The 13858-nt window shown below is 40.5% G+C and overlaps 1 protein-coding gene across 1 annotated transcript in view; it reads left to right on the top strand.

Moving 5' to 3' along the window:
- The window catches only part of CHN1 (chimerin 1), a 91377-nt gene that overhangs the window by 8114 nt on the left and 69405 nt on the right, over positions 1 to 13858 (top strand). The window contains exon 2 of the mRNA XM_033064995.1: positions 11809 to 11847. Within this exon, the coding sequence (XP_032920886.1) occupies positions 11809 to 11847 (39 nt within the window). The remainder of the gene's footprint in view (positions 1 to 11808; positions 11848 to 13858) is intronic.

Genomic DNA, 13858 nt, shown 5'->3' on the forward strand with positions numbered 1-13858 from the left:
AGCCCTGCCCAACCTGGCCCTGAACACTTTCAGAGATGGGACAGCCACAGCTTTTCTGGGCAACCTGTGCCAGTGCCTCAGCACCCTAACAGTTAAGTATTTTAAGTAGGAAAGTTTTAAAGTACTACTGCAGCAATGGATAATTATTTCTTGTGTGGTGTAAATAGAGGACTGTGAAAAAAGAACAGTTCTGAAAAACCAACTCAGAGCCTTAGTGCAGTACCTGACCATTGCCTGTGCTTGGGTGCAAGTCAGTCTCCTCAATGCTGAATTAGTATCTGATACATAGGTGGTCCAGAGCAGACTGCAGACTATAAAAGTTGCTGATAATTATTTGGTAGGGCTAGTCTTCCAGTGTTTTTCAGCTGTGCTTTATGGTTTCCATGTGAATCTGGACATAATGTTTCAGTGCAGTCTTGGATAATTTTTCATTTTAAAAGAAAAGCCTATCCCAAACAGGATGTACTTCTTTCTCAACTCTCTCTTACAGCCAGAATGTGCACATGTGGGTTTATCCTTCCAATAAAGGAAGCATGATTTTGACACAGCAATTATTTCTACTGATTTCCTTTTTGGGTTTTTTTTGGGTTTGTTTTTTTTTAGCAGTATATTTATAAATGGGACTAAACAAATGTTGAGGAAAATCTTCAGTGGTTTAATAGAAACAGAAGGGGAGGAACCTTGTCACAGCATTTGTTTCCAGTGGTGAGCTCATGTGCCTGGAGCTGTGCTCTTGCTTTATTGTGGTGCTCAGGGAGTTCCTGACTGACCTATCTGCCCAATGCCACATCATGTCAAAGCAAGCTGTGGTCACAGTCCCCTCTCAGCCCCCTTGTGTGCCCCTCCTCAGTGGCAGAGCAGCAAACACAGCAGTACCTTGATGGAGCACCTTGTATTCCTTATATTTTATTGAAATTGTACTATTCTAAGTAGATACCCCCACCCCAATCCACCTGCATTAGACCAAAGATGATAATTTAGTCTCAGCTTGCTCTTTTGCAGGCTCAGAATTAGCAGAAGCATTAGCTGTAGCCCCTGTGTCCTAGGTGTCCCAAAGCATGGTGAGCCACAGGGTGGGACAGAGCATGCAGCACTCCTGGGACAGGAACCCAGGGAGCCTCTGAGATGAGTGAGTTGCAGACTGCTCTGTCAGAGGGAGAGCTCACTCTGGCTAACTCAGCTTGTTCACTTTTTTTCTCACTTAATAGAAAGGTGTATGAAAAGCAGAAAGATGTTTTTTTATTGCTTTTTTGGTGGTGTGCTGTTGATGCTGTTCTTAGTCATGACTTTTAAATGTAAAAAGCTGGCATCTTCCTTCTCCCACTGCTGTGCAAGACACAGGCAGGGCTTACCATATCTCAGAGCTGTCTTAGCATTTGCCCTTTTTTTTTGTACGGAAATCCTGTGTATCCCAGTCTCTGACAATTGCTTGCAACATTCTGTCTCACAGCAGTTTACGCCAAGCTGTCTCAGGCCAGGACCATTTTTAAATTCCAAAATGGATTTTTGATCTGTCACATCCTATCACTATCCTTGTGTTTGTCCATATGTGTTTTCCTGTGCTGTGAATTGCCACTATAGGGTTCTTTTTATGAAGTCAAAGTGGGGCTGAAGGCACAAAAAAAAAAAGCTGTTATCCAGAGGGACAGCAGAGCTACTGCTACTGCTCCTATTTGCTGTTTAGATGTCTTATTATGAAGGACTAAGTCTGCTTTTCACTTGTGGACATTTCCATGGGATCTTAGTTCCAGTAAGGATGCTTTGATATCCTAGAAATGCAAGTAATAATTGTTGGAAACCTGTTTAATGTAGTGCCAAGAGAGCTAATAATCCACGTTTCCATTATTATGGACCAATTTGTCTTTCTTCTGAATAGTGGGAAAAAAAAAGGAGAAAGAAAATTTCAAAACAGAGACAAGAAAAGCATCTGAGTTCATCTTCTGTAGGGGGAAAGAATCATGGAGTTACCTGAAGAAGGACTTGGAGGTTATTTCTGAGCATCGATCATATCAAGCTTTTCAGCTACTTCTCCCATTCCTTCAGGGTAGTACCAAATCTCTGTTGAGTTCTCCTTCCAGCAGCCTGTTCCCAGCTCCCCTGATCTGCTTTCTTCTTCCCAAACCCAGAAGGAGCTGAGGACAAAGGGGAAGCCCATGCAGAAAACCTCCCAGTGCTTGCAGAGAAGCTAAAGCACCTCTGAGCCTATTTGGCTGTTGCTCCAATCCCACAGTGTGCTGGGTGGTACAGGAGTGGAACCAGAGCACAGCTTCTCCATGGACTGGCCCTTCTTTCTCTCCTTTGTCTAGTTCCTGCCTAGTGCAGCAGATGAGCCTGCCAAGGAGGAAAATCATTATGAAAAAGATGGATGTAATGCTATAAACAGGGCGGGGCTATTGTGTGGAAAGCTTTCACCACAATCCTTTGGCTGTAGTTATAATAGTGAGTCATGGCATTGCCAAAAAGAAATGTGAAGTTTTCAGCTTTTCTACCTGGAGCATCCTAATTAATTTCTTTGGAGGCCTCTTGAATGTTTTATATGAGAACTGAAGCAGTAAGGAGTGGTACATCTCTCCGACTGGGGAGAAGCTCACAGAAATCAGAGAATGCCTTTTGGAATAAAAACTTAAATTCCAATTTAAAAAAAAAAGGCATCCATTGTTTCGATTTCCTGTCTCAGACCCTGCCAATAATTTTTTTAGAACTTTCCTTCATGGCACTATAAAAACAATCATGATCCTGGGCAGGGATGCTTTACTTGGTAGTTGCATCTGTTCTGAAAATAAGGATGTAAATGCAAACCATGTTTTTGCCTGAGCAGTGGTGTATGTTATTGACAACTGTTTTAGAAAATGAAAAATCTGTTTGTAATAGGAATCATAATAGGTTTGTTATAACCTGATGGTCTAAGAGTTTAAATGGGTCAAGTTTGAGGAAGGAGAAGCTACATTTCTTTGACCATCTGACACAGTTGGAGAGATGTGCTTTGGAGCATGTGAGTCTGTCTTGATGCCAGTTATAACAGCAGTCAGGAATCAGATCTGCTCTTAATTTTCTCTGGAAGGCTCTGATTTTTGCCTGGGCTCCTAATGGGTGGTTTGGTTTAGGTGTTTTCTACCCCAGGAGGCTAATGAATGCACAGCATCTATCTTGGTCTGAAATGCAAGGGCAGACAAGTTCTCAGTGGATTTTTACCAAGGGCTAGGGTGGCAGAGTCAGTCTTGTGCTCTTTTATTGAGGTTTAGCTTTTGGTAAAGCCACAAAGGTGTGTGTGTGTTAGAGTAGGAAAGTGAACTTGTGTTCATTATGTTGGTGATGCGTGTGGAAAAACAAATCAAAGCAGCCAGGCAAACAGTGATAAAGCATGTCTCCCCATTCAGCAAATTAGGGCATTATGCAATGGATGGAGGGGTTGTATTTCAAAAGGGCTTGTCCTTTTTTTGGGGTCTCTTCTGCTCAACTTTGACTGGATGGACATTGTATTCAAGGGAGAAGAATTTACAGCTAGAGGACACTTTTATGCCTTATCATGTTGTTCTTTTTCACTAGTAGGGTTACTGTTCAGAATATTTGTATAATCAAACTCCAATCAATATTCCCTGCTAGATGTGTTAGAGAAATGAAGACAAAAAAGTGTTTCTGTGAATGGCTTGAGGCTGTGGCTGCAATAGTTGTCACTGGCTTGAAGTTGTGGTAAAACTGATGTGCCCCTGTTAGTATTATTAATGTTTGGAATAAGTGAAGCAAGAGATGGGAAATGAGCTTTGTCTCTGTGCAGGCAGACTTTTAAAATAGGAGACAAAGAAAGATTTGCAGAAGAAAAAATAGGAAAGGAAATGTCAAAGGGTAAATGTTTTTTCCTATATTATCCCTTGCTATGGTTGGAATGAGAGAGTATAAGAGAAATAGCCTCAACAGATATTTCTCCAGCCTTCCATGCAAACTTCACTGGCCATGACCAAAACAGTGTCTACAAAGAAAACCAGTCTGTGTTTAACCTGACATTACTCCAAATTTACAGTGAACAAGAGATTGCTTTACTGATCTAAAAGACTCTTGGAAAATTTTCCTGTTAAATCTAAACCAGGCAATTCATCCAATAAAGGCTATTCCTAAAAATTTTGACCTTGCAAAATGAGTCTGCAATAGACCTTTCAAATAACTCATGGAGAGGATGGGTAACTGCCAAACTCATTGATCCATCTCTTTAGGGCTGTAGACAGACATAGATAGTTTCATCACACTGAATTAAAAATAAATAAATAATTTAATAGGCTGTTTTTGTTTTCAATAGCTATATTAGAGAGGCATATTTGATTTTGACGTCATCTTCAGTTGGAAGTTGTTTACTGTGTAAATCAGGCATTTCAGGATACATGTGGTGATGTAAATCAGAGGGTTACAGGACAGCCTTTGGCCTGACTGCTGTTTTACCTGCACTGACCATGTCAGGAAGCAATTCCCATCGTGTCTGGCTTTCTTAGAGAGCAAAGACATTGTTCCCAGTAATAATGAAAATCAGCAGCAGCCTCTTGCCTGGAGACTGACCTAACCCCTTGCAAACAGAAAGCAACATGAAATTCTGTCTTTATTAAATGCCCACAAGGTGGCACTTGTCATCTTTTTACCTCTCTGAGAGCCAAATTTTTATACTTTCAGCAACACTAAGAAATAATTGTAGATGTTTTGAAACTTATCTCAGTAAGCTACCTGTGCTTTCATGGGGTATTTTCCCACCCTTCCATTAAACTACTGTCAAGAGAAAGAAAAACAACTGTGTTTTGCTTGTTACCATTGCATATGTGAGAAATCATCCTTAGAATTTAAGATTAATTTTTTTGCTGTAAAGGATTTAAATTTTTTTATCTATCATTACTTATGCAGTCATATGCCACTATTTTATCTGGCAAAGAGGAGGAAAAATGAATACTTGCTTCCCTTGCTTTTGGTTAAAGAAAATCTAGAAATGAGTGATTTGCAACCTGGTCTAATCACTTAGAGGATGAGCTCATTTCACTGCAGCAGTGCTTGCGATAAGCAAAATATTACTTCTTACAATTTCCCATCATTCATAAAGAGGCAATAATAGTAGACCTGCTCATAAAAGGCATTGAACTCTGGCTGTTTTCAGTGGGTCTCTCATTCAACCCCATTAGACGCATTCCCACAGAATTTATTGTTGCCAGATCAGACGTTTGTAGAAACAGGATGGCAGTGTGATCCATTTTTTCTTTCCCCCTCAGCACTGATGTAATTATCAGAGCATGCCCTTCTTTAGGCCTCTTCATTTTTGCTGAGTGTGCTTTCTTGTCTTCCCCCTTGGTCATGTCAGAGAAATGCCATTAGCCCTTGTAGCTTTCCTGGGGCATTGTTCACACTGACTTTCACTTAATCATTTTTTTCTCCAGTAATAATTAGAAACCTAATTGTACTTTTTTAGAGTGGTAAAAGCAAAAGCATAAGAGGATGAAAGAGCAAATAAAAATAAGTTTTGTCCTATTAAAAATTCCTGGGGCAGTGTGTGTAATATAGTGCCATCTTGCAACTGAAGGAATGCTTTCATTATTGGTGCCTGCTTTCAGTGCTCAGAGCAGGGAATGCTCTGCTGGGAGGGTGAGCTGTCTGCACACCCCTGAGGTCCATGCTGAGCTCTAACACCTGCCAGCATGTTGAACTGGATGCCTGTCTGATGTCTTTTCCCTACCTGGAGAAGGTGGAGAAAATAGATGGTGGTTTATTTGGAGACTTCTGCACCGAAGCTCATTACAGCACTGGTGTCTTAGGAAGAGCCTTTTATTTTTCTTAATTCACAGGGAATTGTCTGTGAAAGATAGCATTAAAGAAGCATCAAAGATAGATAATATTCTAGAAGTATCAATCATCATTGCGGAGTGACATACAGAAGTATGGTGCTTATTGCCTGGGGTGTTCTCAGCCCTGTGGGGATCTTCCTGCAAGCAAAGGAAATTCTGTGATGCCCTGGTTGTGAAACCCTAAGCGTTTTCCACATGGCCTCAGGCCATATGTGCCACCAGATTCTTGTCATTAATGTCTTTGTTTCAAGTCACTAATAAAGCAACATTACATTTGGGTTAACATTATTTATTCAGTGACTTCTAAACCCCAATATTTGGGATTTTTTTTTGTAAAATAACAGTATAAGAGATTTTGTTTAAGAGAGAAGGAATATTCCAAAAAGTTGCATGTTGTATCTTTAAAAATGTGCTCTAAGTCCATGCAAGATCTTTTGGTCAGAAATAGTTTGTTCCCCTTTGCTTTGGAAAGCTGAAGGCAGGACAGGATTGAGCCAGAGGATCATTTCCCGTTTTGTATTCATGTGAAGGACTTAAATGCTGAAAAAGTAATTGTTTCTAAGAAAGCATCTCTTGCCAGGTAAGAAAGTGTGACCACAGCTTTCTGTTGTGTTTATTGACAGCAGCTGAAGTGCAGCTCTCTGCAGCCTTTGGCAGCTGAGTGTGGCACCCTGAAGCCAGGGCAGGGGGGTGGTTTCTGCAGGACCTCCATAAAGGGCAGTAGCCACGCATGTGACATTTGCTCTTTGTATCAGGGTCCTGCTCCTGCCCACCACCCCATTACAGATTGTCATCTGACTCCTGCTCCTGGTAGCAGAGGGGTGCAAAGAGGCTTTGTGCAAAGAAAGGGGCATCCCGAGGTGTTGTCTAGGAGCAATGAAGGATAGTTGTGTGTCCCTTACTTCTTCACTACACATGCTATAGACAGGGATGGTGTTTTCTGCACCCTGCTGCCCCTTTCCAGAAGCTGCCTGGCTTCATCTTCCCCTCCTGCTGCCAGCTGCACAGAGACTTCTGCAAAAGTTTCCAGTGCTGCTGTGGCCAAGCATCAGCCTCTCATATTTACCCTGAAACCATGGAGTTGTAGCCCATCTGGTTTAGTGCTGCTGCCTAGGGCAGTGGCTGTATTCATCTTCAATTAGCTCAGTGCTGTTTGAGTTTTATTTTGGTTGGAGTGTGTAAAAGCCCTCAGTGCTAGGGCCTGCTTGGCTGCTGCTGAAAACATTTTGTGATGGCTTGAGCTTAGTTTCTGAAATGCTGTTGGCACTTATACTCTGAAAAACAGAGATGAAATGACATTTTCTGTTCAACTGTGCTGTTTTTTGTGGCTTGAGAATCTCACCAGCAAATAAATTATGGCACTTTTTTTCTTTAAGTCAAGTGATTTTTGTATGTGCATCCTTTGGGCATAGAGGAGGTGCTAATAAGGAAGATCTGGGGGCTGGAGATGAATTTTCTAGAAGTTGCTTTTCAGGCACAAAAAGGAGTCTGTTGGCCACATCCACTGGGCTGGTCATGAATCTCTCCAGGAGCTAATTTTTGATATATGTTGCTGCCAAACAAAGCAAGATTAGCATCTTACAATACACACTTTCTGGTTCGTGCCTAGCTGTAGCTACAGAAAAATTTTTATACTTTCTTGCATCTTTTCATATTTGTGACTTACACCACTCTTTGGTCCTAGACCAGAACATGAAATCAGACATTTTTTTCCTCCTGATCATGTTGGTATTTGGTCCACATGGCTGAGAAATGGCCTCTTCCACAATGTTCCCCACCTGAGGCCACAATGGCCTCACCTGTATTCAATAGAGATATTATCAAATAAAATCAAAGGTTCCAGTAAGAGCTGCTGTCTGAGCAGATAGATTATTATTTCCTCCCAGACAGCATTAATCTCTGAGGTTAGAGATGACCAAGGTGCAGCTACTGACATCCAGTAGAAGAAAACTAAAACTGAATTTTCTACAGGAAATCTCTCTGTAAGCCCCACATGGCTTTATGAGGTTACCATGCAGAGTTAAGCTGCTGCTGCTGCTGCCCCTCTATCCTTGAACTGACTGATCTCTGCTGGGGAGAGAAACAGCCATTTCAAGCAGAGGTAAACATTTTTATTCCTTCTTTAAAAGGAATACACAAAGACAAGCACTCTAAACAGTTGGAGGCAATGGTAACAGTGTTCATATCTGCAGTTAAAATGTACACTCTGAAAGTACTGCAGTTGTCCAAATTTATATAGTGGATAAAATAGGAATGGGTAAGAAAGAAGCAAAATAACACAGGGAAATGCTACATTGTAATGTGACTATTAGTCACATTTATGTTTATGGAAAATCTGAGATGTTCTCCTAGTGTTTGTGTCTGTGTATTTCTGATGGTCAGTCTAGTCTATGCTTTTCAATTCTTAATTGCTCAAGATGGATAGTTTCCTTTTTTTTTTTTTTCTTGTTAATTGGTGTACTCAAAGGAAGGCATTCTGGACCCAGAGAGCAATGCAGAGCAATGCTCTTGCCCACTGTGGCATTTCTGACTGTTGCCAGAAGCTGCCTGTTTGCCTGTTATGCTGTTCTGGGCTTTCTGTCTGTTTTCTCTGCATTTAAGCAAATTGCAAGGAACCTTGGAGTAGAATTTGAGAAGCCATCTCAAGATAGCTTGGGAATGAGATACTGAGCAGATAGAGTGGAATGGATAGGTGAGTCCTAACAGGACAATTTTGGGTAGCAAACCAAAGCACTGCTCAAGGATGAGGGGAGAGGGCTTGCATGCAGGTGGAGATTGCTAAGGCTGGGGGAAGGCAAAGTCCTGGAAAAGATGAACCTGATGAATCCAACCTGAACTTGGATTATGTCATCCTCAGGATTCTACATGTACGAACTGATGGCATTAAATATTGCTTGTACAAACTACCAGAGTAAGAACATTCTCTGAGTTGCTTAGAGTAAAGCTGGTGTAACAACACTTATCAGGAGCTTTATAGAAAGAAGAAAAGTGTTTGCTGTCTTACAGAGTAAATTATGGGAAATCCATGTGGTTTTTAAATACATATCATCTGCACTATGTTTGTAGCCCAGCTAGTTCTGAGGAAAAGTGTCTGTCAGCTTGAAACTGGTCTCAGTTTGAAATTGCACTTTATGTACATGGACAGTGTCCCTGATCTTAAATGCCCTTGCTGATGAGAGTGCCTACATACTGGTAAAAATATGTACAGTATTACAGTGCTGGTAGGATCTCATCTGGACAGAGCTGATAGCATCAGCTCTCTTTGGAGAAGAGTAGCTTTAACTTGAATTGCATCTCACTTAGGCAGAAAATACAGCTTATAGAAAATTATTTTATCCTAGAAACATTTAGTAGAGCTGAGTTACTGTGAAAAAATCTGAGAACTGACAGTGTAGCGTTTATTGCATTAATTAGAAAGTGCTGCAGCATTAGTGAGAAAATGTATTTTGGGTTCCACATTTTCTGTGGGTTTTTTATCATGCCTGTAAGTGCTTTTCAGATGCCTAATTGGAGATGCTGTACATGGAAGCCTGTACTATCTGAAAATCAAACCTTTTCTTAATAATGAATTTCTAAATACTCTTGATGTATTAAATGGGACCACATTGGTTAACCTTTAAAACCAGGTTTGTTTAAAAACAGTTGTTAATAGACAGGGCTGGTGTTTATGCTTATTCTGTTTCATCTAGTTTTAGTAATAAAAACATTCTTGCTCAAAAACAAACACTGCAAACCCTCTACTTCACTGTTTGATTGTGCTAAATGTTTGCTACTACACTTTAAAAAAAAAATCACAATAGAAATGACCTTCTGTTTTTTCATTACCTCATGTGGGATGGCCTGAGGGTATTCTCACACTGTAAAGGCAATAAAGCTCACTGACAGATTTTTTTTCCTAACAAAATCCTTCTGTACAGCTGCATAACATAAATCATTCCTTCCCATTTCTGAATGTTAGCTATTTCTCGTATGAAAGTAACTGCTGTTCTTGCCTGACTTTAACAAGGTTTGAGGTTTTTTGTTTGGCACAAATGTTGTCACTTTTTAGTTTTATAACCATGATGCCCTTAGCTATATGGCTTGAGTGTGAGCAAGTATAGGTTAGACTGCCAAGATGTTTGTGTTTTCATAACAGTCAGCTCATATTTTATGAATATAGTGTGTGTTGTCCTTTGCTTAAATTATTTATTTGTAAATTCAAGTACTGCATATATTGCCAAAACCCAGAGTCTATCAAAAGTACGTAAATTCAGGTGGTGGGGTAAGAGTTGTCTTCTGGGAATAAAGCTATTATTTTTACTTTAAAATTGTGCCCCTTTTCCATGTGACATTGCATTGCTAAGGGATCATGTTACAATGCTTCTGGAATGAATCGACTGGCACTGCCTTAATTAAAGGTATCAAAGTAGGAATGAATAACCCTGACTGCATCTGTTGGGCCGATTTGCTTTTACTACCACAGTGAAGCACAAGCTGCTTAAGGTCTCTCTGCAGATTCAAGGTGTTCTTGCTGATCTGCAGGATGTGGTAGAGCATCTGCAGGACCTTCCAAAGATCAAACCCCATCATATTCAGGGGGATGGCAGTTTAACTGAGTGCTGCCTTAATAATAAAGTCATAATGAATTGTATTTGTAAAACCCCCTGCCTCCAAGGTGGTCTACAAGGACTGCGCCCTCTTCATGTGTAGAGCTAAAATATGGGGTAAAGCATGGAACAAAATTACAGTGCAGTCAGGGCAGGGAGTGTTCTGAGAGGGTCTGGCAAAGTCTGTGCCAGTTAAACTGGAAAATACTTCCTTCCACTAAGCTCTAGTTTAGAGGTTCTTGACATGACTATGTGTGAGAGATGGACTATAGCAAGTATCTGAAGAAGACAGATTGCTTACTCTAAGGGGAGGCAAAGCAAAATCTCAGCTTCAGGCTCAGTTTTGCAGGCATTAAGGACTCTCAAGTGGAGATGCCACTCAGGCCAAAAGTCAAGCAACAGGTTCCTGGATTACTCGATCTTTATGTAACCTGTTAATGAAAAGTAGAAATTCATATTTTGTTGGATGCAGCAGGTAGTTCCTGTGAGCAGAGGATTGCAAACAGGGCTCAGGCTGCAGTCAGAAGTGACTTCAGACAGCAAGGCTGGCTGTGTGGGTGGCTCAGCTTGTGATCCTGTGGTACAGTGAGGATGGAATAATTCTCACCAAGGCAGATAAGCACAGCATCTTGCCGAAAACCCTGGTGACTTGTGGCATCAGAACTGAAGCTGGTCAGAGCAGTAAAACAGTGGATCAGAATCAGTGTTTGCAGCATAGCCCTGAGCTCAACATGTCAGATCAGTTGCAGAACAAGTCATAAGGGTGACAGAACTTAAAAGACATTGGGATTTTATTTTTTGTTTAATTTTATTTGAGAATTAAAATCTTGGAGTAGAAATACGTTGGTACTTTTAATATATACTCACAACTATATATTTAATATATACTCACTACTTCCAAAAAGAGCTTGTACTCACTATGAAAAAAGACCCCTTCTTTTTTCTAAAATATTTTGCTGTCCTTGCATACAGTAATTTTAAGGGTTATTAATTGCTCTCCAGAAGAGGAAAAAGCTAATGGCAGGAATAAGTTGCATGGAAACTTATTTATTGGAATATAAATTGAGATTAAAAAAGCCTTTCTGGTTGAAAATGGAACTTGTGGATATATACATAATAAAATAATATACATTCTCCTTCCTTCTCACAGTATGCTGGCTTCTGATCTACATTTTTGCCATTTTTCAGATTCGTTTCTATTGTTTTTATTCTAGCTGGATAAAGAAATTACCTTTTCACATTTTAGTTTAAGTAAAAAGGGGAAAATTTAACAAGTTGTTCTATAATAGTTAAATCTAAGTTTAGAACCTAAGTGCAGTATTATCTTAATAGTACTGCAGATGTTTCTGCAGGTTTTTTTCTGTGTTAAAATTTTTCCTACACAACATTAAGATTTTTTTGTTTTCTTTCAGATACTGATGAATACAGACCACCTGTTTGGAAATCTTACTGTAAGTATTTCAGTGTTTTGGGTTTTTTTTTCCAGATCAGAACTGAAAAAGTTTCAGTTGGATGCTTTAAAAGACTCATTTCTCTTTTCATCAGAGTGTGAGTTTAAGCAGCCTCAAAGGGGTTCACTTCTGTTTAGGGATAGGAGCAGTTGAACTACCCCCAAGGACAAGTGAACATACATTATTTAGAGGAGTAGATTCTCTGCCCCTTACTAACAGGAGTTGTCCCACTCCTGCTTGGTCTTGCTTATAGTGATTGTGTGCCTAGACCAGGGCTTTTTGCATAAACTCCAGTCAGGCCTTAAAGTTGGTATCCTTGCAAACTTCTAGGGCTCCTGTGATCTAGTGCCTTGCATCACTGGAGCTGAGCTTGAGCTGGTTAAGAAAACTCAAGTTGTTTTCTTCAGGAATTTGCTGATGTAGTAAAACAAGAGCATTTGTTTGGTGTGGTGTGACAAATCACAAGCAGGTTTTTTGAAGCCCTGACTAGAAGGGCCTGGTTTGCTACCAGTCTGCCCATGCTCTGCAGTTCTTGCTCTGTGTGTGTGCCCTAGCCCAGGGGGAGCTGGCCTTGCAGGCTGCCTTGAGCAGGTGTGCAGGGCAGCAGTCCAGATGCCTTGCCCTGACATCAGAGTGCCACTTTCTTGGGAAATTCACAACTTACTGTTTTAGTTAAAAAACAAACAAACAAAAAAAAAACAAACAAAAAAAACCACTAAAAAAAAAAACCCAAAAACCACACATGCACACATAAGCCCAACCAGAAACAAACAAACAAACAAACAAAAAAAACAAAAAACACAAAACACAAAAAATCCCCCAAAAAACCCCAAACCCACAAAAAAAGGCAAACGACCATTTACATTTACATTCATGTAAAGGAATGACCTCTTATTTGGCTGTGTAAATGGAGCTTTATGGACATGGAAGAGAACATGAGAAAAATGTAAAAGAGCATCATAGCTTCCCACAGTGGCTCACCTATAAATTCTAGTTCTTCGTAGACAGAAAAGCCAAGATGTGAGACATTTTGAGACTCGAGGAACCACAGCAAGAAAGAAGTCTTCTGTGAAAAGCAGATTTTGAAAACAGAATGTTTGTGTGTATAACACACTTAACAGTTTAGGAATGTCAGACTTACATTTGCATTACTTTGTATATATTCAGCTTGGTGACTTCAGGCTGGATAAAGGGATTTGCTCAAGCAACATTTCACATTGTGAAAATGTTTGCTCTCTAAAGGTTGAGGAGATTTGGCACTCGAGAAAATGTAGTTACTTTAAAAGGTTTCCATCCTGCTGTGAGAGACTTTTTAATGAGAGGTGTGGAATTAAAGGCTAGGTGAGAGCCATGGTTAGAAAGAGAGCAAGTGTAAGAGGGCAGATTCATTTACTTTTTTCAACTCTGTACCTGTGAACTCAGGGAACAGTGCTTCCTTGTTCAGTTCATTCCGCTCCATAATCTATAACAGGGGGGTTGAACCTCTCTAATACCAGATCTTCAGTGGCAGCCTGACAGATGCTGAAAGGCTGGGCACGTGCAAATGTGTTTGCACCCACTCTCCAACAGGGTTTGCATGTACGGTTTGTGGGCACCCACTCTCCTGCAACATCATGGTTTGTCTGCCATGGTGAACCTTCCTGTGGTTCAGAGGTAAGCTCTGAATCCTGAGGTTTGATTCGCTTTCTGTCTCATGACAGACCAAGAGGAATGTCTTGTGTGACTTCCCTGGCAATAATTACAGCAAGGAAACTGGTGTTGAACAGTTTGAATTGCATACATCAGTTCGAGGAGGAGCCATAGGAGTCCTGTTTTGTAACTTAGCTAGTCAGCCTGCCGTGCTTCTTACTGGAAGAGGAGAAAGGTGTTGCCATTGGTGGAAAAGAATTTCCTTTCAGCCTGTCTTGAAGTAAGGTGGGGAACAATTCCCAGTTTTCAGCCAGTTTCTATGGAGCATGCTGATTGTGGGTCTCCACTGCTCTTTTGTGAAATCCAGAAAAATCTTAATTTG

Source organism: Catharus ustulatus, chromosome 7, assembly GCF_009819885.2.
Source record: "Catharus ustulatus isolate bCatUst1 chromosome 7, bCatUst1.pri.v2, whole genome shotgun sequence".
NCBI lineage: Eukaryota > Metazoa > Chordata > Aves > Passeriformes > Turdidae > Catharus > Catharus ustulatus.